The following is a 22,980-nucleotide window of genomic DNA, read 5'->3' on the forward strand; positions in this document are numbered from 1 at the left end:
GATGAATAAAGCTATGGAAAAATTGCTGAATGCCTTTCTTTGAACTCATTAAATTTTTATTAAATAAGGTTTATTATGTTCTATTATATATAGAAATAACATCAAATATATTACATGAAGTTTAATCTTTTGAAAAAAAAAATAATTTTATGCGATCTAAAATTATTTGAAAATTTCAACTTGCGATTCAATCAAATCTCAATCGTTTTTAAATTGTTAAGTAAATTTAATTGAAAATAAAAAAAAATGTGGTCTTTTTTGTTAAAATTATTAGAAGGGCATGTCTTTTTTTTCCCATCATATGTATTAAATTATGAATCGACTGACACATGATAATTGCTATGAAATCCTAATGATTATAAATACTATAGTAATTAAAGTTTCATAGTTGTTAAATATGATGGTAAAAAATAAATATGTTTATCCTTAGTATCTTCGTCAATTTATCCTAAGGTCAATACGGAAGAGGTAAATCATGGATGACTACTAACCTTTGGAATAATGACTAGCACATAAGGGAGACATTTACCTCGACTTTGTCGAAATTCGAATCCTAGATCTCATGATGGCAACACCTCATGCGGTAACTAATAGACCGTCCCGAGGTGACTCTTAACTGCTAAACATGAATGATGAGTAAGTTGAATCTGTGTTGTAACCATTATAAAATCGTAGTAACTACGATTTCATAATTATTACAATATAAATGTGTATGTGAATAGAATAACCATTACAATATGTGTAATAAGTACGAAATAATAATTATTATAATATGAATATTATTGAACAAGTTAAATCCATTTAATACTTATCTTAGAGATATTGGGGTACTATTATTTTAAAGGGTAACAAATGGAATGAGACGCCTTTTAATTAAAAATCATAAAACGATATTTCTTTATGCTTTAGAAATAATAGGGTGTCATCCTTAATTTTATCTATAGTCTTTCATATAGTAGAAGATAATTCGTTAGCTTCTATCATTTATGTCAATTCATCCCTAAATTAACACAGAAAAAATAAATCACGGATGACTATTAACTATTAGTGCAATGACAAGACATGAAAAAAAAACATACTCAGACACACATAATATTCCATACCTTAACCTTTGCACCTACTGAAGAAGACATCTATAGTCTTTCATCACATTTATAATGGAACAACATGATTCATATAAAATTAAAGATAAGTTTTTTCAAAAAAACTATTTAATATAGTAAAACATACTTAAAAAATCTAAACTCAGTGTTTCATAAGGATAAGAGAATATTCATTAAAATAATAATTTAATAAAAAAATAGAAGAAACTAATTTTATATTCGCCCGTTGGGCGAGTTAGGCATCAACAATAAAGTAATAAAATTTTAATCAAAATGCTCAATTTTTTACTAAAATTATCAATATTCAATCATTATAAATCTCAATTGTATCTATATTTTATTTCGTAATATTTGGGGAAAAAATAATAAATTTGCGCTATAAAATATTTGGTAAAAAAAACATTATGTGCATTTTGCGAAATTGAAATTATAAAAAACATTTTTGCCAAATTAAATTATATATATATATATATTTTTTTTAAAAAATATAAAATAAATTAAAAATGATGAGTCTGTGTCAATAATAAATTAATTTCGTCGTTTGGCCTCCACCACTTGGAATGTATTGGCTCCTAACCAAACACGAGGCTTCATTAAAATAAAAGTCATTTTGTAATAATTAATTAATTAAGAAAAAAAATAATAATTCCAGTTAGTCTCATTTATTATTTCTGGGATAATCGATCTGGTTCCACATAAGTTTTCCACTGGCCATCAGAATAAATCAGGAAGCACACGCGGCGGTCAGTCCAAAAGTCCAACATCCTTTAATTACGTCCTCATTTGGAGGAAAAATTATTGTAAATACATTGTAGTTGGGGTTCGAATTATAGGCATTTGGAAAATAATATGGATATCTTACCGTGACACTATGATCCGGAACTAAAAATATTGATTAATTTATTTAGCCGCACATAATTAATTAAGGAAGATTCGGTGGTATTAATAAGATCTAAGATATCGTAAAGTCTAAGATTTAGTGGTATATTTTAATTATTATGCAAGATTTGTCCTTAAAAATTTAATAATTAATATCTAAATTTTGATAGAGCGACTTATCGTGAATCGCCAGAGAGACATTATTATGAATGCTGTTGGAGCATGGGCATATCATGATGACGTAGCTATCAAGCCACAGCTTTTATTTGCTTTTATCAACATAAAATTGTACGTTTCATTTATTAAATTATAAAAAATAATAATTAAAAGGTACATTTACTTTTTAAAACATTCGTATTTTTAAGGGCAAATCGAAAGTATGCCTCAAATTATAATATTTTTTTTCAAGAAAAAAACCTATGTTTTAAGAATATTCATATTATAACAACTACCATTAACTATTAAACAAATATCTATTTAATTTGTAACAGCTAATATAATAGTTTTATAGTAATTACTTAATAATTTTTATACAATAAAAATTAAATTTTATCTCATTACATAGGATCGGCTACTAAGTAATTTTTATAATTATTTTAAAATATATTTTTTTTATCAATTTAAAATAATTTTAATAAAGTTTAAATAATTTTAATAAGTACGTGAAGATTATTATGATATGAAAGTATTTAGGATTCAATGTTTTAGAATTTAGGTCGCACTATTTTAAAATAATTTTAATCAAGTGAATTTAATAATATTTAAGTAATTTTAATAAATTGATAATAGTATTTAATGTATAATAAATTTTATTAAAATGAAATAATTAATTTTTTAATAATAGTTTTAAAGGTGCACAATTGTCTTCTAATATTTATGATTTGATTCTTATAGACGGCATATTTATAAGGATCCTATTAATTATTTTTTATAATATTGAAAGTAAAGATATTTTTGGAAAAGAAAATATCATTTTGACTTTATTTTTTAAAGAAAATGAGTATGACAATTTGGCGAATTTAAGACCTTTTATTTTTATAAGATTAAAATCTTTAAATACTTTAATAATCCTTAAAAAGTTATATTTGCATTAATTTTACATTATTGCACTTTACTGCCTCTCTGTCTATTTATTATTATTTTTATATTAAGTCACATAAAATTGTAAAGTACATTGAAATCATATTAATTAATTAATAATGATTAAATATTTTTTATGAAAAGTATTTAATAACTTTAGATTTAGATTAAGGATAATTTATTTTTTAATATGTGTTTTTCAAGATGATTACCCTTTTATAAATTCCAAAGTACAATGTATTTTTCTTATATAAATTATTTGGTAATGTTAGTCGCCTATATTTTGATGAATTGATTATTAAATTTAGATTTTTAAAAAATTATATAATAATGACGTATGAGATGACGTTGTGAATTCCGATAATGATAAACTCGGCGAATTTCTAATAATCATAAAATTTGGTTGATATTTGTGGACCCGCTCCTCATCCGTGTGGTCAACTGTCGCTCCTCTACGTCAATCGATGTCGGCAATTCGACCCAATCCGTCATCCAGATCCGACCCGATAGGCCCTAAGCCAAACGTGCCGAATTTTGATCCGTCGGATCTCTTCGCTCGACCGGAGGATCGGCGCCGACGCGAGCCGAGCGCGAACCGGAGGCTTCTATATCTAATCCAAAGCCAGCGAACGCCGTCTGAATTCTGTGGGCCGATGTGTTTGGTGTCCCGGCGAGGACGGCCGATCATTCGGAGACGTCAGCGGACGACAAAGAGGGGCAGACAGGTGCATGGTGATGACGTCATTAAGACGGGGAAGCCTACGCGAAAGCAGAACGGATTTTACTCCCACCGCTCGATGACGTCGGAGGATGTTGCGTTGACGTCATCCCGCCGCGCGGCTTCTACTATATTATCGTCCCCACGTTCTCCTTTCCATTTCCGTGTACTCATTTTCTCCTCGATTTCCTGCCTGTCGATTGGCAAAAGGGGAAGGGAAGAAGGATGCAGGAAGCGATCCCGTACCTGTCGGCGCGGCCGCGCTTCCCCCCTCCGGGGATCGAAGCCGCCGACGAACGCCCCCTGTCGGCGCCGGGTGGGCTTTCGACTTCGCCGGCGGATTCCTCGTCCTCCTCCTCCGCGTCGCTCTCCGGCGGCGATGGCGAAGGCGCGGGGGGGATGAGGCGGCTGGTGGCGGAGAATCCGGCGGTGGTGCTGGCGCGGAGGGGCTGCTGCATGGGACACGTGGCGAGGAGGCTGCTGCTGGGGCTGGGGGTCAATCCGGCGGTGTGCGAGGTCGGGGAGGAGGCGGCGGCAGAGGCGGCGGCGCTGGCGGAAGGCGCGGCGGAAATCGAAGTCGCTGGAGGGGATCTCAGGCGGCCTCTGATTCTCCCGGTGGTGTTCGTGGGGGGAAAGCTTCTCGGCGGGCTCGATCGCCTTCTCGCCGTCCACATCACCGGCGAGCTCGTGCCGATCCTGAAGCAAGCCGGCGCCCTCTGGCTCTGATGACCGTTTTGCCCTTTTTCCCCCATGTACTTGCATCACTACCGTAAATCTGCCTCGTGATTTGTAAATTTTGGAGGCGAGATGCGTTTCCGACCATTCGATCTAATCGTAATGTAAGGAATTGGCCTTTGTCATTTTACAAAAATAATATTAAAAAATCGGAAATTAATTAATTTATTTTTTACAAAAATCAAAAGCTTCGCACGTGCGATGGTCGTAGCCGGTAGGAACGGAATCGTGCGACGGGACCGCATAAAACAGCCGCAGGCTGATCATTATCATCCATGTGGTAGGTGGCAGTTGTCCCGTCTGGCACCGAAGCTGCCCGTCAAAATTGGTTCGGTTCAATTTTTATTTTCTTTTAAAGTTAGGACTTTTTTTTTATTGGAATTCATCCTCAAGCTGTGTGTATTGCTCCAACAGCAATATGATTTTCGTTTCTGAATTTATTAAATTATTGCTATTACTTTTTGTGAAATATAAAAGTATTTAAGTAATCGTATGAATTAAATATTAGCTCGTATGTCCAATCAAATCCGCTTTGGAATCCCTATCTTTGTCGGTGTCGAGAGCCAAATAAACTCCACGTGGAATAAAACGTCCCAGTGTGCGTGGAGGAAAGTTTTTAAACTTGTCAAACTCGAATGGAATATACGATTTAATATGGTCAACAAAATTTATTACGAATTTCTTTCCATTAATTTTATCAAAATTAATATCGTTGCTGTGAGCTCACCACGTGCCTCAGCTTCTTGTTCATGTTGAGTAAATGCATGCTTACTAAATCTCATTTTTATAATGAAGCAAAACATTCAAGGCTATATTTTCACAAATGCAAGTTAAGAAATTAGGTTTTAGTGGCATAATAAAGACAGTAGAGATACAGCTTGAAATTTTGCGATTACACGATATATAGCAGCAGCAGCAGCAGAAGAAGGAAGAAGGAAGCATTTCCTTGACTTGCACTTGCACCTTGTTCAGTGTCAAGGTTTTATATGGATGAATAAACTTCCAAGTGCAAATAGATCACCGCGGCTGTCTGGAACAATTCTTTATGCACCGGAAGCATAAAGACGTGTCCATTCTTTTGCTGCATTATCCAGTCAATCGGTGAGAGTCGGGGTGGTGAGGAGCTTAAAATGGACGAGTTCAATCACTGAGGCCGTGAATGAAAGAATACCTGTTTCCACAGCTTCTGCTTCGTTCGACTTCCAGTGCTTGGCGATGTTCTCTGAGAGAGGGTCATCTGGATTTGGGGCACTAAGAAGAGCCTGAATGCTGAGGGGGAAAAGTAGTAAAGTACAGTGTCACTAGAGAAATGAACTTAAGAAATTATTATTTTTCAAGGAAATAAGAAAGCAACTATCAATTTGTGTATATAAGAAAGCAACTACCTGTGATCACATTATAGTCCAGGAATGCAGGGAGAATAGATATTGAGATAGAGGTAGGAAGAAATCCAAGCTCAAAAGGCAATAACTTTTACCATTGAGTTTTACAAAGAACAATAAAAACTCCATTTTGGAGATAAGTAATAATAAAGTACTTCTCATAACCTTGTTTTTCAATAAAAACATAAGTGGATTCGGTAATTGTTTGTTTAGATTATTTTGATTTGCTTACGAGGCTGCATCATCCAAAATGAAAAAAGAAAAAATGTCACACCCTTTCATGGGTTAAGAAGGTTCAGTATCAACAGATAATGACTGCTAATAAAACAAAACATGTCACCTGAGCAGTACTGTTCTGATTTGGAGGGCTGGACTCCATTTGTCCTTCAGGATGTCAAGGCATATTCTTCCAAGCTGAATGTCGAACCCATTATATTAGATATGCATTTCATATAAAAAGTCAAAATACAAGGTAGAGCATCTTGCCTTGTCAATATTTGGGTGGTATATTTTGGTGAGAAAGCGGACCTGTTCTAGATACAGTTTATAAAAATTAATGACCAATGTAAATAAGAACTATTGTTATTTAACTTTTTAAATCAAAAGGTGAAGAGGAACAAAGCTCTAAAGATGAATACGAGTGACTAAAATGAAAATGGTAGCTCGGTGATCTACTCCATGATATCTTCCATAAGTGATAAAGAAGTTCACACTTTGCCTTGCTGTTTCTAGAGATAGATGTCCAACTAGTTAACACTAGTACACTTCGAGAAAATATGTTTTTTATTTGATGAAATTGCAGCCTCAAATGGTAAAGCAATGCAGAGTCTATATAATTTATTAATTATATTTTTCGCAAGTTTATTGTAGACAAAATAGAATATATTGAGCCTGCTAGAATTCAGTTTAGTAAGAAATTATAGCTGTTCTCTACAACTAGGTTCAAAAGACAAATGAAATTATCATTATTGTCTTATTCTAATACATAATGCCAATATTGTCTATTTGTCTTGTTAATTTCAATTAGCTCATATCTGCAAATTTCCTGGCGCACTAAAAACACAGGAAATTAGTATTAGAAAGCTACCAGATAGACACTCAAAGGGTTTTAATCCTCTGCTTCCCAGAGTTTGGAGTAGAAATGAGCTGGTACTCAATTGGTAGAATTTGGACAAAAGCGACAGTCTCATTGAGATTGTCAGTCAGAGTATCAAACCATTAACAGTTCATTTATGACTTCATGATCATAATCAAGATGAGTTCTGAGAAATATATTAATTCTGAATGCAACAAAGATAGAGAAAAGAAAGAAAAATGAAGATGATAGAAAAAGAACTTGCAATGCATTCTGCATTTTGTAACTATAGGTGCTACAATTACCCTCCTTCCTAATACAAGAGGCTTGTCAACAGATGAACTAATTGCTAAAATGAATAATATCCTTCCAATCACAACTGATAGAAGGATAAAAGGAAACACAAGGCAATTCTAAATTCCAAGAAAATAAGGCCCTCTAAACATTCATGAAAAAGGTTTGGTGAAGACAGAATGACAAACCAAAAGACCAGAATGGAAAAAGTACCCATTCTCCAATTGGAGAACTTAAAGCTAATCCTACTTAGTTATATGTTTGCAAGCAAAATTGTTTCATTGCCTAAATTCAGAAATTCACCCACTTCAATCTACAAAGACAAAACCATTGGGGAGAACATTTGAAACCATGGTAATGCAGCATGCAAGGCATATTGATATATTATACATTATACTGACTGCTGAGAATTACAAATTTGTCCATATGGGTTACTGGTTCCACTGTGAATAATACAACAGACTAAACCAACTGAATAGCTAAAAATTTGATAACATTTGTCGCTAAGTACCAGAGCCAGATCTCTACCTGAGTCATGAAGGGCATGAGAGTGTGTTGAAGCTATGATGTACCCTCACAGTCTTACATAATGTGGACAAATGAGGTAGTCAATGGTATCTGTATATTAAGACACTCCTTCCCAATTGACAATTCACTTTGTCTATTGGAACATGCCCCCCTACCCCCCTCGTGTTGCCTCCACCTTCTTCTCTAGCCTCATCAATACACAAGTCAAAGCTAAGCTCGAGGTCCCATAGGCCAAGGTTGTGTGGCTTGCCTCAATTAGGTAATGGTAGAAAGACAGTGGACACACACATCCAGGAGGAGCTCCATAATGCAACGAGGCTCACAATGCTCTATGCCTGACCAAGCAATGATTGACACACATGGAATTGCCCCAATTTTAATCGCTCACATGAACCACAAAATTCACCATTTTCTGAGAAAAAAAATCCACAAATTTCTAGAAGCAATGTAAACTTGGCAGACAATCAAAACGGCCCCTAATTACCTATATCATTAAAAGAGTGCGCCATTTTTAAAACTTAACAGAACAACGTTCCACCCATAATTTGATAGCTGAAATTTCCCTTTGCGCTCCACTTTGGAGTAGCTTTGACCCAACTTTGGTAAAAACTGCTCCACCTTAGAGTAGCTCTGACCCAACTTTGGTCAAAGTTGCTCTACCTTGGAGAAGCTGTGGTCAAAGCTACATAACCCACACTATTTTAAGAGCACAAGCAACTTTGGTCAAAGCTGCTCTAAGGTGGAGCTCAGAGGGGTATTTCAGAATCAAATTATGAATGGGGCGTTATTTTGATAAATTTTGAAAAAGGAATGCCCTTTGACGATATGGATAAAAAAAGGGCACCCTTTTGATTTTATGCCAGTAAACGTTTTCTAGCCCTTTTCCTTCCACTCCAAGAAACAAAGGAAAAACTTAATTCTAACATTAGACTAAAAAGCAAAAACACATTAATTTCTTGGATGCAATTCTCATACAAGCAAATCCTACCTTTGAGTATTTACACATCACAATCAGAGACCTAATCAAGGTGCAAAAAGTTGGAATCTGTAGAAGCTGATCGAGGTGCTAAACCTTTACACCCGGTTTGGAAATAACTTAAGTCATGAAATTGAATTGAATTCCATTATGAATTGAATTCCATAAGGAGTTGAATTCAATTCTCATGTTTGGAATGAATTGCAACTTAAGTTATGGAATTCTTATGTTTTACCATTTTATCCTTCTCTCTTTTTTTTTTCTTTTTTTACAAAGAAGAGAGAATGAGGGCACAATGGACATAATATGGATAATTGAATTCCCTATCTAAATCACACATAAAGAGGTGTGATTTACTTTTGCCTTGTTTGATGGAATTGAAATTAAATTCCATATCAATTCTTAGCTAAAAAATCATTCCAAAATATGGAATTCAATTCCAATTCTAAAAGGAATTGAATTCCATATCATTCCAAACAGGCTGTTAGTAAAATAGTATGACAAGGATGATAAGGTGTAAAACCAACATGGGTCTGACATGCATGTCCCCACTACTTCTGACCAATTTGAATCTGCCATAAACTTAAGGAGAATTAAAGAGATGGTGGCAATTTTGGGCAAGTAATTGAACTAAAAAATGAACCACATATATTGTATGCCAACTCTCAGCAGAACAAAAGAGTAATATCAGAGATAATCAAATTAATCCTAAATATCTTCCTAAAAATCATTTAACTACCTTGGATGCTCGAATTATGGTTCACGTAAAATTTTGAAGAAATTTAGTCCTAATAGTCACGATACATGACTCAACAAAAATAGAACATTAGTCAATCTTTGAACTTAAAAGGAATATATCAAGACTTTCAGGCTACCGATTATGCATGTAATTCCAACTTTGACTTCAATATTAGAACATATCTGTGAGAAATATTGTGTTTTCAGTCAATTGAAGACATGTTTAACGTATGGATGAATTACCTTCGCCAAAACATTTTCTAGTTTTTATCTTATTAGTGGGAAGGAACAAACAAATGTGAACAATGAATGGAACAATGCAACATGGAAATTTCATGGGGAATGATTGTGCATTTCTATTGTACATTCAATGTTCAGTGTTGTTGTCCCCACGGGACAGACAAATGGTCATTGCATGGGGCATTGCCACCAAGAGGTCTGGATGTCAATTCCTGGCAACAAAATGCTTGCCAGGTTCTATCCTCCCCCATGCAATGGTCATTGCTCGAAGGCTTGTTACATTAAGAATCACATATATCACCCATTGGCGGTCAGGTTCCTTGATTCCAGCAACTATAATTACTCTTTTATTTTACTAGAATAATTTTGTTTAATTGGATAGGGTACAGTTTTGGTTTGCTTTAAGAAGAATCTGTGTGATCATATAACCAAACGCCATGTCCCAAAATCCTATGACTATTTAGCGGGCTCGTGCTGTTATGTCAGCAAGGCCTCTGTAATAAATTTTGAATGATTCTTGTATCAAGTTAACTTCTGATTTTATGGTGGTCTTGCATCAAAGAGTGCCATGACATGAAACAGAAATTAGAATAGTGGGTTAAAAACTAGAAGAACACAAGGCAAAAAAAAGGCAATGACTATGTCCATCCATGAATTTTGATGACAAAATAAAACGTCAATATCATTGTTTCATGACACTGCAACTGTTAGTTTAATTGAAAGCGTACAGTAAAAACATGGCATGCCATATTCATGAATATGGATCCTAATCATATTGTAAGAATAAGTTGGTATATGGCTTTACATTGAACTCAATGGAGGAGAAAACACAGATCCAATCAAACCAAATAATTACGAGTTCAGACACATCGCTAGCTATTGATGTCTGTTTATTTGTTAGGCCCCATCTTCACGAACTTTTAACTAAATCTTGTGGAGTAGAAATGCGTCAATATACGAAAGGAGTTACTTTCCGTTTTGATGTTTTTCTCTTAATTACTTGAATCATGATTTCCGTGCAATCCCATAAAGCCTCCAACGTGCAGTACTGAGTTGATAAATTTTTAATAAACTCAAAATTGTCCATAAAGAAAGCCATAACTTTCGAAGAAAGAAAAGTTTTATAATAATGGAAACACAACACCAATGACAGCAGACAGTGTCCCGACTGTTCCAAGACAATAATTGTAAAGTCATGCTTGAACTAAGAAGCAATGTAGGTTTGAAACAAAAGTAGAACTAGTCAAAACTATATATCTACCTATTCTAGCTTAGCTAGATGCTTAAACGTGGCAAAGACATAAGTCTAAGCATACACAAATTTTGCCTTCTAATCGAGATACGAAGAAGATTAACTACAGAGTATCTTACCTTTGGAGCAGCCATGGGATATTCTTCAGGCAAAAACAACTCCAGCTTGAAAACTCCTCCTGATCATAGGAAAAACAGAAAATAAAATGCAAATAAGAAAATAACTTTAGATCTTCAGATAAAAAATCACCAAACGAAGGTACTAAATAACTCGTATTTAATCAGAAAAGACGTCACCTTCGTAAGGAGACTGAGTTGGCCCGAGGATCATCACATTGAAGTAGCGCATATTATCCTCGGACGGAGATGCACTGATGCCGGGAGCTGCAAAACGTAAAGAGTCGCAATATCCAAACAGGATAAACAATTCCCGAACCAAAACACTGTAATTTCCATCACCCTAAAAATACCTAACACTAATCGAAAACAAAGTAAAACTTACCGGGTTCGCTAAGGAGTCTTTGCGTTTCCTGACAGACCGACATGATACAAATCAAACCACACATTCTCAGCACAAATAAGGAAAACCCTAGTAAAACAACAAACAACCTCCGGTGCTATTTCCCCTATTTCCTGGACCTGATCGTGCCGAATCGGCGAGAGGAGGAAAGGAAAGAACAAAAGGACCAGGAAAGGGCATACCTTGATGATCCGGCGAGGGAGGTTGCTGTTGGCCATCGAGACGACACGAATCGGGTCGCCTGCTGCGCGCTCAAGGCTTCTCTCGCGGATCGATCGGAAGAAGAGGAGGCGAGGAATAAGAGCGGAAGGTAAAGGGCAAGTCAAAAGGAGTAGCCTCACCTTGATTGAATCTAGTGGAATGGCGTTCATATAAAGCTTCCCAGAGGGCAAAGGGCAAAGCTACCTATTTTCCACCAGTATTTTCGATTGGGGATGATTTTCGTTTCGCCCCCTCAAAGTTTTCGTATTTTTCAGCATCCCTGGATCTTGGATTGTTTGCAGGGCTGTAAGCCAACCAAGTTGAATCAAGTTTCATGACCTTCAAATTTATTTAATAAGCTAATTCAGTCCAGTAAAGATAAATCATACTATTAAAATGATTATTGAAGCGACTTAATTTATTTTTTTATGAGTTTATGGTTCATTTGAGCTTAATTTGGATTTGGTTCGTTTGGATATTAATAAACTCTCAATTCAAGTTTGTTTGTTTGATTATTTGAAAATTTTAAATTTTAAATTTATTTAATTAGTTATTAAATTTGTTAATATAAATTTAATTACTTATTTTGAAAGTTTATTTATTTATTTAGTAAGTTAATAAAAGTGTTATTGATGAATATAGTTTATGAATATTATTAACAAGTTGAATATATATATATTGAAATTTGTTTATTTAATTAAACGAGATGTTCAAATTTATTCATTTAATTAATCTTGTATGTATTGAATGAACATCAATAACCTTACTAAGCTGAACACCAATCTCAGTGACGAATCCAAGAATTCAAGTATGGAGGGATAAAATTTACACGAAACAAAGGACAATATCCTCTATGTCCATCGATGGAACCCCAGAATATTAGGGGTTCCATCCACCGTCGACAGGGGCTGACCGTCGATGCCCCCCCTCAGGATCTACTCCTGACCAATCTTATTCATAAACATTTAATTCATTCATTGCCCCAATCGTTTGGTCGCTACTTAAACTAGGCAATCATTTGGTCACTGCTTAAACTTTGAGAGGTTGGCCTTAACTAAAAGGTTGTATCACGTGATTGATTGATCACATCGATAGGGGTGTGAGAGGAGATGTAGGGGTGCGAGAGGAGATATGATATATAACCATAACAATTAAACATTTATCTTACGATTTTATAAATATTTCTATGTTATTGAATTGCCCCAGAACTTGATCTGATGATAGATAAACAGACGAGTTCCCTGAGCAATGAGACTTTGATATTCACTTAGCCTAAATAAATGCAAGCCATTCGATCAATTCATATAAATAAATAAATAAATACAAGTTAGAAATATTGGAATACCTAATTTTTTTTTAATTTGATGTTTTATTATATTATTATTTATATTTAAATAAATTTTATTTTTTTTCTTTTCTCGTATATATTTATAATAGTTTTACATACATTTCTATACATTCATATTATTAAAGGATAATGTGCATCGTGGCCCCAAGCTTGGCAGAGCCATATAGTCTTCTAGACATTTAAGATTTGATTTTTCAACTGTAAAATTCTTTTTCCAGTGGAATGATAAACTTGGGATGTTGGATTACTAAGTCGTCTATTATGAATATTTTCAAATTTATCCTAATGATCAAGAGAAATTTCCATACGACCGGAACGATGATCCCCAATATTAGTCCGTCTAAGGGCAGGACATCTAGTTCCGGCTTAAAAAAAAAACAGATAATGTAGATCCCCCGGCACTGGCGCACTATATGCACCAATAGTTCGAATCTCGAAGTTGGTAAGGAATGCACAAACCAAGTTCAAAGTACTGAGATAATCAAGCTACTAGGCCGTCGATTCTGCTCATATTTCTAGATCTATCCGGTGGGCAGACTAAAAAGAATGGCATCCTAGGACTGGTTGGGCCATAAGACATGGATACATTAACTGCAAAGAAAAAAACAAGAAACAAGAAAGGATAATGTGTAGGGTTGTAAATGAACCGAAAGTTCGTGAATAAGCTTGGTGTTCGACTTGATAAAAACTTATTTATGTTCGTTCAATATACATAAGATTAATTAAACAAACAAGCTTGAACAGCTCGTTAAGCTAAACAAACAAGTTTAAACACATATGTGTTCAGCTCGTTAACGTTCGTGAACAATATTCGTGAACAACGTTCGTGAACAATATTCGTGAACAACGTTCACTAACCATATTCATTAATAAAACTCTTTTCAATATGCTAAATAAATAATAAAATAAATAAATAAATAAATAAATTTAAATTATCAAACTCAATAACCAATCAAATAACTAAAAATTTCAAACAATCAAACAAGTTTGAATTAAGAGTTTGATAACATCTAAACGAATCAACCTCGAATCAAGCTCAAGCCAAGCTTGAATTGAGAACGAACCAAGTTCAAGCCAAGCTTCAAACAAACTCAGGCTCATACAAAATAAATCAAGCCAAACTTCAAGCTTGAATACTCATTTCAAAAGTTTGATTCATTTTAAACTTCGCTCGACTCGACTCGATTGTCTTATCAAACAAGCTTAAACATCTTAAAATTCGACTCGACCTGTTTATAACCCTAATAATGTGGATCTTTCCACTGAAGATCTTTTGTCATAGGGCTGTTCTCTAGTCTCTCAAGCCTGGTTTTGCCTCTAATGATGTCAAAGACAGAGAGAGAAAAAAATGAGTTAAATCATTTTATTTGCTCTAAAATGAAGAAAATCTCATTTTTGAAACCAAAAAAAAAAATCAGGTTTAAGGTTAGACTTAATTGTAAATTGAAATTCTGGCTCGATATTTTTCCTAGTTTTTTATTTCTAAAAAAGAATTACGCTTTTTATTTTACCTCTCGAATATTGAGTGATGACAGCTCTGGTGGGATTCTGCTCCTTTTATTTTAACGCAATAAGCTATCGAAAAAACATTTTTTTTTAGTAAAAGAATTCATAAAATCATTATTGCAGTATAATTCTAATATTAACTTATACAAAATTCAATAGAAGAAAAAAAAAATCGTTTAATTGAAACACAGTCTAAATAATACATACTGGTAAAGTTGTTTCCATACCTTTGTAGATATTTGGATAATCAGAAACTTTGTAGTCAGAAAAACTCTGGAAATTAGTGTGACGCTCCAACATATCGAGTTCAACGTTTTTTAACACAAATTTCTAAGAACCTTCTTAAATCAAGTTAAATAGCCATGAACGATAACAGGAAACAATAACAGATAATCTAAACACTAAAACAAATGGCATCAAATTGACAAGGATGGCCCACGGATAGTTCTTCTCCTGGGGGGCGCTCCAATCCATCAGATCTTCACTGGAAATTTTTTTCCAAAAAACATTACTTAAGCGTCCATCAATAGACACTCAAACTCGAGAAAATATTAGGTTCGATGTTTAATCATTTTTTTTTTTGAAACTCGAGAAAATATTAGAGGGGTATTGGAAAGAACATGAAAATAAATAAGGAACTCCTTTTTGTTTCGTGTAGGAAGTATCGTTAGTCGAAAGAACATATGGAGTGAATTAGAAGAGTACATAAATGGAACGCATTTAATAGAAACCCACCTCTGCGTCTTCAGCTGCACCAGGCTTACCATGGTTCTCCTTTATACTGTCTTCAGTTGCTGCTCAACAGGAAATTTAAGCATTTTAAACTACTCGAAACGAAACCATCAAAAGATTTCATCAAACACTAGTGTGAAAAGGTCAGTTTAAGTAAAATAGTGTGAAGAATTCAAGGCCAGTGTTCGATTGTTTTTGACAAGATGAGTACAATTTTGTGGTGGAGTAATGTTAATCGAACAAACAACAAAAGCTAATTATTTCCCAAAGCAACAAAGCTTAGCATTTCATAATGAAAGATTAGCGAAAAAGATTTTTCTTACAATTTCCCACTACAAGGCAGAATCAACTTGCACATCAGATATAAAAACGGGAAGAAAACAAACATAACTAGACGTGCATATGAGACCTAGTACATGCCTCCACATCGACATGCCAATAATAAAGGTATTACCAGTTATAATCCTGGAATAGAAGATCCGAGACAAATTTGTATTGAAGAGTCGAAACTTTGTCTAAATATTGTGGGCTTCAGCTTGTTTCAGCATTTCATTTTCTCTAATATTCTTATTTATATGCATTATATTTGCGGATTGATTTATTATATCAGAAAAAAGGACAATGGATGGATTGATTTTATATTTATACAATTCAAGTCCATCTTGATAGATAAATATGAGGGGAGAGGGAGATAGGAGGGAGAGAAAGAGAAAGGGAAGAAGTAAGAAAGCTTGAAAAGGCAGGAAATACTCTCGATGGCACCAACAGAATATTACAACCATGGTTGTGGTATCAAGCTAAAGTATCTGCCGTGTATCAAATCTGTGGAAATACAAGAAGATATTTTTATATATAATTGATTAAATTATATAAATTAATAATTATTTTAATTGATTAAATATTGAAAAAATCAATTATTATCAAACTATTTATAATTATTTAACCTTTTAAAATAATCATTAATTAATTTCTTTTAAAATATATTAACTTTCTTAATTTTAATTAGTAAATAATTAATACATAGTAGTTGAAGTTAATTAATAGTCTTGAGTAATTTATTAAGTATCGTGATTAATCAATAAATGCGAGAGAATTCACTGGAGTTCATAAATTGCGACTCCGTTTTGCACCGTTTTGGACAGAAGCAGAGACAAAGGAGAGCTTTGCTTTTGACTTCTTCCTCATCGACAAGGTTAAAAGCATAGAAACGTCAAGACGAAAATGTTCAATGCCGCCATCTTCCTCCTTGTGCTACAAGGACAACGTGGTGCGTGTTGGTGGATCCACCCCCACCTACACCTCATGTTGGACTCTCTACCTTTGCACGACACTAAAGCCTCTAGATAATTTCTATCACCAACACAATGACCCAAACACAACGCGGATCATCCCCACTCCCATCTCTATTTGTCGGAAAATATTCATAAGTGGGAATCAAAGATATCAATTGAACTAAGCAATTTTGCCATAATTTAGTCAATTTTCCCCCTATCGCATTTGATTACAAACTATTAATCATAAATTTAGTATCAAATTTGCCTCGATTAATCTAAATTTTATTCGTTTTGATAGGCTATCCAATTTCTCACTTGAAATTGAATCAACATCAACCTTGATCAAGCTCAGTCAATCGGGATCATTCAATTCTACTAATCATGATCACAACCCTAGTGATCTTTTAATTGACGCAAGTTAAATTTGAAATGCTAAGCAATAAAAGCAACATTCATGGTTAAAAATGGAAAAATATTTAACACAAATATTCTACTTGAGGTCAGCTACGCATCAAAATGGCACTATATTTAACATAAATATTAGTAGTTTATCATGCAAAGATTCTCTTTAAATAATGAAAGAATTCACAATCATCAATTATTACCTCCATCTTCAGGGATGTCAGAGGTCCACAAGGTAAGATTATCCCTCAATAGTTGCAAGATCAAGGTGCTATCTTTGTATGATTCTTCACTCAGTGTGTCCAGCTCAGAAATAGCTTCATCAAAAGCTAGTTTTGCAATGTGGCAAGCCCTGTATTTAGACAATTTGTGTCAGAGGACAAATTAGATGATAACTATATGCTAATAAACCTTCCGTAGAAATTACTGTTCAGGTGAGCTCATGATCTCATAATAGAAAACAGAGAAATTCAATGCCAATCCCAATCGAATTGGATGAGTAGGAGGAAGGTCTGTCTCAGCAGCTTTTGTAGCAGCCTGAAAAAGGAAACCGCTAATAGTTATAAGCAAAAGAAGTCCATAGGAAAGAAATATCAAATTCACAAGAGGAAGAAAAGGATAAATCAATAATTTCATGAAATGAAGAAACAGCAGCAATCCAAGACTATCAACAAAAATAAAAAAGTGACAAATCTCCTAAAGGATAAATATATGTATATCCTCCAGCCATATTATAGGAATCTTAAAGCTATATTACACATTAGGTAATATACACTTCCTCACAGACTTTTGCATGATCATATATGTTATATCCCTAGCAGTTTAGATTCCAATTTGCTTAAAAGTCAAAACCAACAGGATGTGTTAATTGTACATAATTAATAATTTTAAGATCTATAAATTTATGCATTTAACTGCATACAGAGGAGAGACACCTATTTCCTCATATTTCTGGTTGGTCTCCAATTACTTAAATATAGAACAAAAATAAATTATTTAAAACAGGGTATAAATCCAAATGCAAAATTAGCTGTCTCCAAATGGCTTGTCCACAATAATAGTGCAAACTTCAGTTTCTAAGCATAGCAAGAAAATTCTTCATGGCACTGCTGAAGAAGTATAGTGTCATTTATCATAGAAAAAAAGACTTACAATGAGGTGGATAGGTTCCAATGCATGAAGGGACCTAATAAAAAATAATCCTTCTCCATCAACATCATACATAGTCAAAAACTCAAATGAAAGCATCAGAACTATTGACATTCAAAAGTCAAATATTCTGGGGAAAAAGATTCTCAGATCTATACAACGATTTAATGGAGAAAAGATAGACAAAACTATCAAACGATGTCACAAAGATGTAACATCTTCTGTTGTCTACAGTCTTTCAACACTTGCAACAAAGTTAGGACATCTCTCCACATATGCCACAGACATCGCTTTTAAGCATGCATATTGACATGATTCATACAAACTTCAAAGATGAGAATTCTAAATATGGTACATGAACAGGGAACAATGCCAACTTTATCATAGTAAACCTTTTTCAGAATAAATACTTCTAATATATCAAATTCATAAAACTTAAAGTAGATCTAATGGAAACAGATCTAACATAGATGTTAATTTGGATGTGTCATAAACAAAAGTACAACATTTAGTCAGTTCAAGCAGTCTCCTAACGTAAAGTAAAATATGGAAGCCGATGAAAAATGAATCTACCTCATACGCTTTGAGAGACTGTTCAGTTACTTCTTTTTTGTCGTCTCCAACTTTGAACTCTGCCAGGTAACGGTAGTAATCTGCCTTCCTGCAACAAACAAGAGAATAAACTTCGGGACCTCTGAAAATAACAAACTCTAAGAAACAGGGCAATGGTGATTTCCTATATAACTCACATCTTGTAGTAGAAGACATATGCTTCGCCGGCCGAAGCAAAGGGGATGAGGTGCTCATCGATCAGCGCAACGACATCGGTGCAAATATTTGAAAGCTCCGTCTCCACCTTATGCCGGTACTCCTTGATGATCTTCACATGGTTCTCGTTCCCCCTCGCCTCTTCCTTCTGTTCGATCGAGGAGAGGATCCTCCACGAAGCCCTCCTCGCGCCGACCACATTCTTGTAACCCACCGAGAGCAGGTTCCGCTCCTCCACAGTGAGCTCCACGTCGAGATTCGCGACTTTCTTCATACCATCCACCATCTCTGGGGAGATCGGCGCGGATCACATCGATAGGGCGACATAGAAACCCAACAGATACCATAACGAAATGGTCCAGATCGGAAGGCCTACCATCGTAGCGCTCGGCTTGCTCGGCGAGCTTGGCAACGTAGACGAAGTCATCGCGCTCCTTCTGCGACGCCATTGCTGATCCAGCGGGAGCTTGTCGCCGCTATCGCCTCCCTTGCCGTGGGCGTGCGGTGAAGACACGAGATGAAACTGCAAGTGAGCGATGAAAAAAGGTTAAAGAAATCAAATAAATAGTCCTGCGGTCGGGCCGGTAAATGGGCGAGTGGATAAATATTGGATGGTTAATATATAAATATATTTTTTTATTCAACGTAAAGATATTTTTTTTAAAAAAAACACACCTTAGTTATATTATTATCAAAACAATGCTTACATTGGAAACAAAATATTAAAAAGGTATTTTATTTTATTTATTATCTAAAAATAATTTTATTTCAGCACCATTATCGATCAAAATTATTCTATTGTTAATTAAAACTGCTCCAATTTATCCAAAATAGTCTAATAATAATATAGAATAATTTTAATCAAAATTAGTAGCATGTGTGTCCATTTTATGCGATCATGTGTTTTTTTCCTAGAGTTGTTTTAGGCATTGTAACATGCAACTACACAACCCTAAACTATAACTGGAATTCAAAAATAAGTGATACGACATCAGTTCTACGATATTTGTTTCCTTATCCGTATTAAAAAAAGTTTAGAGAAGTTCATGGGTCAATCGTAAGACAAAGCTATGAATCTATCCTCAAAGACTTTTATGAGACAAAGTTGATAGTGTAAAATCAATAGAAAGGGTACTTACCCTAATCGTGAAAGGGATGTTGTCATCGAACTTAGAATGTGAGTTTTGCGAATAGACTTGAAACCAACGCACACTTATTCCGATCCTATTATTTTGCCCTAACAAGGTTGGAGAGTGAGCTCTACACTCTTTGCTAACTTATTCAAATAAATATACAAATTTAGTTAAAATTACCCTAAACTGTTATAATAATTCCCATCAAAACTGCTATAATATATTATTCGTATAATAATATTTTGGAAATAAAAAATAAAAAATAAAATAAGATATTTATTTATATTTTCCCTATTAATGTTTATTATGAGACCAATAAAAATTGTTTATTTATGGAATTGGGCCGGCCACGAATCCACAATTATAATATACAATTAATTGGCCCATTTTGTTAACTATAAAAAAATTATAAATTTCTATTTAAACATGCAAAATTTATGGCTCAAGTTGACTAACCCATCCATTCAATTGGCTCGATCACAATTGGTATTATTTTAAAAATAGGGAAATCAACTGGACATAAATTATGATTAAAAACAAATTGAAGTTAATTATGATTAACAATAAATTATAATATTTAGAAGAAGTTTTTGGATGTTAATGCTGAAGCATGTGTTTGTTTATGCATCAATAGTTATAATAATCAAGTATGCAATCATTTGATCTAAATAACAATTGATGTATCCGAGACTATGATATCATGATAGAATATTCAAATTGTTATCCAAGTAATTTTAATTTGATCTCCAGTTATAATATATTTGTAGTAATTTTTGTAGTAATTTTTCCTCTAAATAGGGAGCGTAATTAAAGAATACTGAGTTTCTGGACTGATCGTCGCTTGAACTTCTTGATTCACTCTAATAGCCGATGGAAAATTTTTATGGGCCGGACAAGACACTCCCAAAAGGTTAATTGAAATTATCATTTTAAATAACAATTAATGTTTTTAAAATAATTTATTTTAGTTTTTTTTCTTTTAAGTTTGATCGCTTAACATTTTAAAAATTGCTTTCGTTACTGATCGCTCGGACCGGAAAATTGAACCGGCATAATTTGGATCAGACCGTAGCGCGAATCTTGAAGCATAATCATACGGTTGTCTGGAAAGGGTCGTCCCGAGGTGGAGACAAAAGCTCGCATAAAAGAAGGGAAGAAACAGGGCAGGCTCTGTTCTTCCTCTCTCGGGCTACTAACTCCGCCGCCGCCGCCACCGCCACCGCCACCATGTTCTCCGGTGAACCTTTGCCTTAAACTATCCTTTAGGTTGACGGAGATTTTGAAGGCTATGCCTTTCGTTTCTGCGTTCGACTGCTTTAGTCACTTCTTCGTCATCTTCTATTCGCTCGCAGCCGCCGTCGCCGCCCAGCAGTCGGATGCCGACAGCTGGACTCCGCCCAACGTCGGCGTCTCTTTCCGGCCCAGCGTTGCTATCGTGATCGGCGTATTCTCCCTCATGTTCTCCCTCACTTTCCTTCTCCTCATCTACGCCAAGTTCTGCCACACCAACTCAGCCGCCGCGGCCGTCGACGCTTCCTCCGAGCTCTTCGGCGCCGACGCCTCCGGACATGGGCGCTTCCTTGTCGCCGGGATGCACCGTTCCTCCGGCATCAGTAAGACCGTCATCGAATCCCTCCCGTTCTTCCGATTCTCCTCGCTGCGCGGAGTTAGGTCCGGTCTCGAGTGTGCCGTCTGCCTCTCCAAGTTCACCGACGCTGAGCTGCTCCGCCTGTTGCCCAAGTGCCGGCACGCCTTCCACCTCGCCTGCGTCGACCGGTGGCTCGAGTCCCACTCCAGCTGTCCCCTCTGTCGTGCCAAGGTCAAAGCAGAGGACGCCGCCCTGTTCAAGTACTCCACTAGCGCCCGCCTCCTCTTCGCCTCCGACTCCAGCGACGCCCTCGATTTGTTCGTGGAGCGAGAGATCGACGGCGAAGCTGACTCCCTCATCGGCTCCTCCAGGTTCAGCTTCCGCAAGTCCACCGACAGAACCTCCGTCAAATTAGGGCAAAATGACCACGAGCTGCCAATGCTGGAAACCGGAGACGACCGAGACCGATTTCTCCATAAGTTCAAGCACAAGATCATCGTCTCCGACGTCGTCTTCAAAAGCCGGTGGAGCGACGTCAACTCCTCCGACTTGTTGACCTTGAACTCGGAGATGCTTGCCACAGATTGGAATCCGGAGCCGATCGCATCCGCCGCCGTAAGAAAAGCCTCGATCGACGGCAAGGCGATCAAGCTCAAGGAAGAGATGGAGAAGAAGCGACTGCTCGAGATCAAAGCGAGCCAAATCCACAATACCCATTCCGCCGCCGCTCTCTCCGCCATTCCATCGAACACTTCCTGGGCGGCGCCGGCGCTCACCTCGTCGCCCAACCGATCCATGTCCGAAATCACGAACCTACCGCGGTTCCGGCAGCAGGCGAGATCGGACGAAGGGGACGAGAAGGTGCGACGGGTGTGGCTGCCGATCGCGAGGCGGACGGTGCAGTGGCTCGCCGGAAGGGATCAGAGACGGCCGCCGGAGACCGAAAGCAGCCACCGCGCGGCAGCTGTTTGACGAAACTCCTCACAGAAACATCAACCAAACCCAATCATCATCCGGGAGCAAATCACGGCGAGATTCTGCGAGTGGTTTCGGGTTTTCATCACCGAAAGCCACAAATATAGTTAATTTTGCCTGCAATATATTTATTTTGCACCTCAATTTCCCATTTAATTATTTCCGTTAAATAAATTTTAATTAATTAATTACGCACGTAACGTATAGAACAATAACAACAACAAAAAATTGGAAGATGCGTGCAAAGCATGCATGCAGGTCACGTGTTTCCCGGGCAAGATCACGTGCCGGGGAAGGAGGTCTTTGTCACGACGCCTCATTAATTAACGACGTGTTTCATGGCATTTGTTTCTTCCTTTTTCTTTTGATATTTTTTTATTAAAAA

General features: G+C 35.9%; 4 protein-coding genes across 4 annotated transcripts; 2 read left to right on the forward strand and 2 right to left on the reverse strand.

Annotated features, from left to right (window-relative positions):
• Positions 1-3,820: 3,820 nt before the first annotated feature.
• Positions 3,821-4,679, forward strand: LOC121987761 (monothiol glutaredoxin-S3-like). Its single transcript, XM_042541493.1, has one exon. The coding sequence runs from the start codon at positions 4,006-4,008 to the stop codon at positions 4,504-4,506; it is 501 nt and encodes a 166-aa protein (XP_042397427.1). The 5' UTR covers positions 3,821-4,005; the 3' UTR covers positions 4,507-4,679.
• Positions 4,680-5,296: 617 nt separating this feature from the next.
• Positions 5,297-11,885, reverse strand: LOC121985474 (ubiquitin-conjugating enzyme E2 35). The gene is made up of 8 exons (XM_042538956.1): positions 11,702-11,885; positions 11,502-11,529; positions 11,297-11,383; positions 11,120-11,178; positions 6,384-6,425; positions 6,238-6,311; positions 5,687-5,784; positions 5,297-5,596 (listed from the first exon to the last, which is right to left on the reverse strand). The coding sequence occupies exons 1-8, from the start codon at positions 11,735-11,737 to the stop codon at positions 5,559-5,561; spliced, it is 462 nt and encodes a 153-aa protein (XP_042394890.1). The 5' UTR covers positions 11,738-11,885; the 3' UTR covers positions 5,297-5,558.
• Positions 11,886-14,812: 2,927 nt separating this feature from the next.
• On the reverse strand, positions 14,813-19,456 carry LOC121985475 (14-3-3-like protein B). Its single transcript, XM_042538957.1, has 7 exons — positions 19,276-19,456; positions 18,881-19,187; positions 18,705-18,792; positions 17,410-17,519; positions 17,186-17,334; positions 15,310-15,368; positions 14,813-15,058 (listed from the first exon to the last, which is right to left on the reverse strand). The coding sequence occupies exons 1-7, from the start codon at positions 19,346-19,348 to the stop codon at positions 15,056-15,058; spliced, it is 789 nt and encodes a 262-aa protein (XP_042394891.1). The 5' UTR covers positions 19,349-19,456; the 3' UTR covers positions 14,813-15,055.
• A 1,725-nt stretch (positions 19,457-21,181) lies between these two features.
• Positions 21,182-22,606, forward strand: LOC121985476 (putative RING-H2 finger protein ATL12). Its single transcript, XM_042538958.1, has one exon. The coding sequence runs from the start codon at positions 21,321-21,323 to the stop codon at positions 22,590-22,592; it is 1,272 nt and encodes a 423-aa protein (XP_042394892.1). The 5' UTR covers positions 21,182-21,320; the 3' UTR covers positions 22,593-22,606.
• The last annotated feature ends 374 nt before the right edge of the window (positions 22,607-22,980 follow it).

The sequence above is a fragment of the Zingiber officinale genome, chromosome 5B (genome assembly GCF_018446385.1).
Source record: "Zingiber officinale cultivar Zhangliang chromosome 5B, Zo_v1.1, whole genome shotgun sequence".
NCBI lineage: Eukaryota > Viridiplantae > Streptophyta > Magnoliopsida > Zingiberales > Zingiberaceae > Zingiber > Zingiber officinale.

Coding starts and splice junctions, on each gene's coding strand:
- LOC121987761 (XM_042541493.1), top strand. CDS start 4,006: ATGCAGGAAGCGATCCCGTACCTGTCGGCGCGGCCGCGCTTCCCCCCT.
- LOC121985474 (XM_042538956.1), bottom strand. CDS start 11,737: ATGGCCAACAGCAACCTCCCTCGCCGGATCATCAAG. Junction 11,530..11,701: donor TCCCTCGCCGGATCATCAAG/GTATGCCCTTTC, acceptor TCGGTCTGTCAG/GAAACGCAAAGACTCCTTAG. Junction 11,384..11,501: donor AAGACTCCTTAGCGAACCCG/GTAAGTTTTACT, acceptor TACGTTTTGCAG/CTCCCGGCATCAGTGCATCT.
- LOC121985475 (XM_042538957.1), bottom strand. CDS start 19,348: ATGGCGTCGCAGAAGGAGCGCGATGACTTCGTCTACGTTGCCAAGCTC. Junction 17,520..18,704: donor AGTCTCTCAAAGCGTATGAG/GTAGATTCATTT, acceptor TTCCTTTTTCAG/GCTGCTACAAAAGCTGCTGA. Junction 15,369..17,185: donor TGACATCCCTGAAGATGGAG/GTAATAATTGAT, acceptor CCTGTTGAGCAG/CAACTGAAGACAGTATAAAG.
- LOC121985476 (XM_042538958.1), top strand. CDS start 21,321: ATGCCTTTCGTTTCTGCGTTCGACTGCTTTAGTCACTTCTTCGTCATC.